Source organism: Peromyscus leucopus, chromosome 1 (assembly GCF_004664715.2).
Source record: "Peromyscus leucopus breed LL Stock chromosome 1, UCI_PerLeu_2.1, whole genome shotgun sequence".
NCBI lineage: Eukaryota > Metazoa > Chordata > Mammalia > Rodentia > Cricetidae > Peromyscus > Peromyscus leucopus.
Window position 1 is genome coordinate 96,492,963 of NC_051063.1, and position 5,291 is coordinate 96,498,253.

The window sequence follows — 5,291 nt, forward strand, 5'->3', positions numbered from 1 at the left end:
TAAAAGTCTAGGCAATTTCCATCACCTTGGTCACATTTCTACTTTCAGAAGATATTTACTTGGGGCTTAGTGCGGTCTGGAGAGGTTTCATGACATACCTGCAGTTTTCTGAGAACTTGTTTACACAGGATATTGCTTTGAAAAGCTGAGTGTAATTAATTTTCTGAGAGGCATGTATTAAAACATGTGATAAACACTTTTTTTGCAGGTTAAATTGATTTGAAGATAGTTTGAAGGAAAAAAATGTAGAAAATAAATGTAGCTTTGATTGAAAATACAAGTTTCCACCCAGCATTGGTATCTGCTCACCCCTACAAGTCAGGTCTTTCTTCAGCAAAGGCTCCTTGTGTGTCAAGGTCCATTGCTAGAAGCATCTCCTGGACCATGGTCCCATCATCAGCTTCTCGAGTGCTTCTTTCTCGAGTGTGTTCAAGTTGTGTTGTTAACCTTTTATGTCTTACTGTCTTTCAGACATTAGTCTTTCTGGGGATATTGAAGACCAGTCTTCCAGACCGAACTCCAATAACCCCCTCTGACATCTTAGTTCCTGACCATGGACCTTTCTTTAGAATTAGGAAGATGTGCAGAACAGCTCAGGTGTACCTGTTCCTAGCCAGGAGCTGTGATAGGTATGGGGGTGAAAAGTGAAGATTGCCCACTGCCTGTCTTTCAGGAGCTGCTGGCCTTCCCGTCACATTTCAGAACCACCAGGTGAGCCTTCTTACTCCCTCCTTGTTGGCCTCTGTGTAGCCTCTCCCTCCTGCCTGGTTGTTTGGGTCCTGCCCTTTCTCCTTGTGTGCTGTTGTTATGCCAGTGTTTTTCTTTGTATCTAGCCAACACATTCTCTACACTGAGGAATACAATGTGTCACTCAATTCTTCAAGTAGACTTCTGAATTAAAGAAAAGCAATTTAAAATACTCAATTCTATTTTCTTAAATTACTCAGTCACAAGTAACAGTGGAACAGAGATCACATATACATATTATTATGTGAGTGGTTAATTTGGGCACAACTAGGACCCCTTAGTTGCTTGACTAATTTAAAAAATCACTTATAATTAATTGGTGAGTTATTTTTAACCTTGAAAGTTACATAATCATAATCATCTTTGAAAACAGCACAGGGGACCATCTACAGGTTTGTGACAGATTTATGTGTCTTAAGAATTGTTTTGGAACAAGTATTAGAGTTGAAACTTAGAACAATCATATTCTTGCCTAGGAAAAAAGCAAAAAAAGATGTTTTTTTCCACCTACCCCTAGAAACACAAAGGTTTCTTATAGCTTATCTGTAAAAAATTGGAATTTCAGATCTGTGGAAAGAAAGAATACAGAAAATGTCATAAAACTAAAATATTTTTCTCGATCAATACAATGATTTTATTTCTCAGAAACATGCACACCACAATGTAGTTTCATCAGGGAACTCTGCTTTTCTCTTTTTTTCATAATTCCTGACTCCCAAAGAAGGAAAGAAATCTAGAAAGAAAGTAAGGAAGAAAGAATGATAAAAGGAAAGAAAAAGCCACTGTAGATGTGCTTTCAAGAGACAAGGAAAAATAAACATTGATTGTTAAATAATGACCGCTTTTAATATCTTAAAAAGTACCTCAATCCCCACCCTTATCTGCTCCAACTAAACTGCTTTTCCCAAACACATTCCACACTTGGCTGAGCCCCATCTTTCCTTTCCTTAGTACTACACTGGTTTTTTTATTGCTTGTTTAAAGCACAGAGGATTGCAACTACATTTGGATTAAATAAGATTTTTCTGAGATGTTCTTTGTAATTTAACTACCACATACAGCATCATGTTAGGAAAGAGTGCTTTTTAAGACTAACAAATAGCTTGCTCGGATATAGACTGCATTAAACTAGAAAATGCTTAATAACAAGATGCTCGATGTGGGGAGTTTACATCCATCATCATTAATGTACAGTTTTACTCAGAATATGGGCTTTGAGGATTTTTATGACTGTAGAGCTCAATTCCTTCTGAAGTGTTAGTCAGCCCTTTCATCTTTAACACATGAAGGACATACATAATTATTGACATAATTATTCTAGCTGGCAAATAAATTCTATTTAGTTCATGACTACCACTTAGATTTAATATGACTTATGTCCATCAGGTGGTTCATTATTTTGGGCCATGAAAGTCCTCAATTCAATTAACTAGTTTCTTACTGGATAGCAGTTGGCCTGCTCCTTTTACATCTGCTTGGCGTATACAGCTGTCCTCAGTGCTACATCTTAGTATCCCACTCACTGTGAAGCTTTGCCCTCTAACATTTTTTTCAGGGTATCCTTTACCTCTGTGTTTCTCAGGCTATAGATGAGAGGGTTAAGCATGGGAATTACAAGACTATAAAACACAGAGATCACGTTGCTATACCTCCATGAATTCCCTGTTTTTGGTTGCTGCAGGTACATAAAAAATAATGTTCCATAGAAGATGGTGACCACAGTGAGGTGAGAGGCACAGGTGGAGAATGCTTTACATTTGCCCTGGGAAGACTGAATTTTTATAATAGAGACCAGGATGCAGATGTAGGAGATGAGGATGGTCATGAGGGATCCAGTGAGATTCACTGCTGAGAAGATCAGGAGCTGCCTCTCTTTGTTGTGGGTATCAGAGCAGGAGAGTGCAAGGAGAGGGGGGTCGGCACAATAGAAGTGGTGGATCACATTGGTGTTGCAGAAAGACAGCTGGAAAGTCAGTATTGTCTGTATCACAGAGTTCAGGAAGCCGTAGGTGTAGACGCCTACCACCAACTCCTTACAGACCCGTTGTGTCATGATGGCTGTGTAGATCAGGGGGTTGCAGATGGCCATGTAGCGGTCATAGGCCATGGTAGCCAAGAGGAAGCATTCAGTAGTGGAAAAAGCACTGGAAAAGTACAGCTGAGCAAAACAGCCTGAAAAGGAGATGGTTTTTTTCTTCACCAATAAATTTTGCAGCATTTTGGGCCCAATAGAAGATGAATAACAGAGATCGATGAAAGCCAGGTGACTGAGGAAATAGTACATGGGTGTGTGAAGTCGTGAGTCTGCCTTGATGAGCAGGATCATGCCAAAGTTTCCCACCAGGGTGATTAGATAAATCACCAGGAATACCACAAAGAGGGGGAGCTGAAGCTCAGGGCGATCTGTGAATCCCATGAGGACAAATTCTGTCACGGTGGTGCGATTACCTCTTGCCATTTTGTTCTTTTACCTGGTGAGAAGAAATATGACTTAAAATGATCAGATAATTAAAAATGTAAGCTCATTGTGTTTCCATCCTAGCATCAGATGATAAAAATTAGGCATTTCATAAAGACCTAAACAGTTGGAACTGATTTCTTTTTGGAACCATGGCATGAGTCTCCTCGGCTCAATTTTCAAGTTTACAGTCATGTCTTCAATTTAATTCTGGACTCCACCTAAGGCCAGACATCCCACCTGACTCTGGGATGGAGAGTGAGTACCACATTGCTCTTGCTTTTGTGGGTCTGCTGGAAGGACTCACAAGGAAGAATGACCTATGGATGGTTAGAGATGCACTAAGTACTTTGGACACTTGTGGAAGAGACTGAATGTGGAAGGTGGCAGGAGATGATGTATTCACTAATTTTTACCCATGAGCCAAATGCCCACTGCCCATCTTTGTTGTGTCAGATACTATGGAAAATGAAGTGGTCATGAAGACGAAGAAAAGTATGTCTGCTGAGAGGGTGCTCAGAGGCTGGTAGGATAAACATGTATGTAAATAATTAGTTACAGTTCAGTGTGGATAGTGCTTTTCTTCATTAGGGTTTCTCTTGCTATGATAAAACACTATGACCAAAGGAAGGGGAGCAAAGAGTTTATTTCGTTTTATAGCCTGCAATTCATTACCAAGGGAGGTAAGGGAAGGAACTCAAGGCAGGAACTCATGTAGAGGCCATGGAATAGTATTGGTTACTGGCTTGCCCTCCATGGCTTGCTCAATTTGCTTTCTTATGCCATCCAGGATCACCAGTCCAGGGATGGCACTTCCCCAAGTGGTCTGGGCCCTCCACATTAATCATTAATTAAGAAAACGTCCCACAGTGCCATAAAGAGAATAATGTCTGACATTAACCTGCCTACTGGAAGAGTGTTGTGTATGGAGGGAGAATCAACAGTCAAAAAATCAGGCTGAATATTAACACAATATAATATTGAAACATTGGTGAACTCTTCATAGTAGAGAGGGCTATAAATGAAAACAAACAGAAAAAACGGGCTATCTTCTACTCTAGTGTTAATATAACTGCTTAATGATGCTTACGTGTGGATATGAACACAGACTCATCTCTTTCTGCATAAATGAGATCACAGTTTTATACTTTGCTTCTTTACAAACTCAGCAATTATGCCATGCTGTTCCTTTTCATAGCTATGTTGCGATTTATTAATTCCCTCTTATTGGAAACATTTTCTACTCAATTCAGTAAATATATGCTTCTGGGCTCCACTTAGGGTCATGTACATGCCTAGAGCTGGGGTGAAGATGTTTAAAATTTTAATTTACAAGTTCTATCTATCTATTGATAAATAGATATATTCTTAGTTTTCAACATTCTGCTTGTACTTTAAAGTTGCTACATTATTTTTTCTTTGTGATAAACAGTAAATTTTAAATAGTTTTATGCCAAAATCCTTTCCTTTTTGAATTCTGATTTTTGTGACATGATTTATAAGCACTTCTAAATTTAAAATCACTGAATTTATCTCTTGCTTTATTTCATTTTTACATTACAATCTTCGATATGCTTGGAATTAAATTTTGATATGAGGAATGGGGTAAACAGTCTCTTCTTTATTTCTTGAAATGGCTGACTAAGGGTTCTAATACAAATGGTTGGCTAAGTCATTTTACTGCTGATTCTGTTGGTTTGAAGCTCAAGCCTATGGCATACCAAAACACCCATTTAGTGCTTGTATCAGTTTCCAATTTTTTTTTGCAGTATCTTCTAGAGCTAAGACAAATATAAAATAAAATAGAGTTCATTTTAGTGTCTGGTAGCACACTTTCTGGCTTGCTCACACATAAATCATTTTAACATGATTTTTATCAGTTGAAAAATCTTGTTTGCACTGAGCTGTAAATGTTTGACTGAGCGGACATGTTAATTTGGGAGAGTGGACATATTTATGAGAGGATTTTCTTTCTGTAAGTAGACTATGTTTTGTACTCATCAAAGATTTTGATATTAAGTCTTTAATGATTCAGACTTTCCAAATACATACTGTATACATTTCTTTCAATTCTGTTCTTAAGTGT

The 5,291-nt window shown here is 38.3% G+C and overlaps 1 protein-coding gene across 1 annotated transcript; it reads right to left on the reverse strand.

Annotated features, from left to right (window-relative positions):
• Nucleotides 1-1,317: 1,317 nt before the first annotated feature.
• Nucleotides 1,318-3,262, reverse strand: LOC114710429 (olfactory receptor 1030-like). The gene has a single exon (XM_028894582.2). The coding sequence runs from the start codon at nt 3,203-3,205 to the stop codon at nt 2,267-2,269; it is 939 nt and encodes a 312-aa protein (XP_028750415.1). The 5' UTR covers nt 3,206-3,262; the 3' UTR covers nt 1,318-2,266.
• Nucleotides 3,263-5,291: the final 2,029 nt, after the last annotated feature.

What these genes read in the sequence shown, in the direction of transcription:
- LOC114710429 (XM_028894582.2), bottom strand. Translation starts at nt 3,205, where the DNA reads ATGGCAAGAGGTAATCGCACCACCGTGACAGAATTTGTCCTCATGGGA.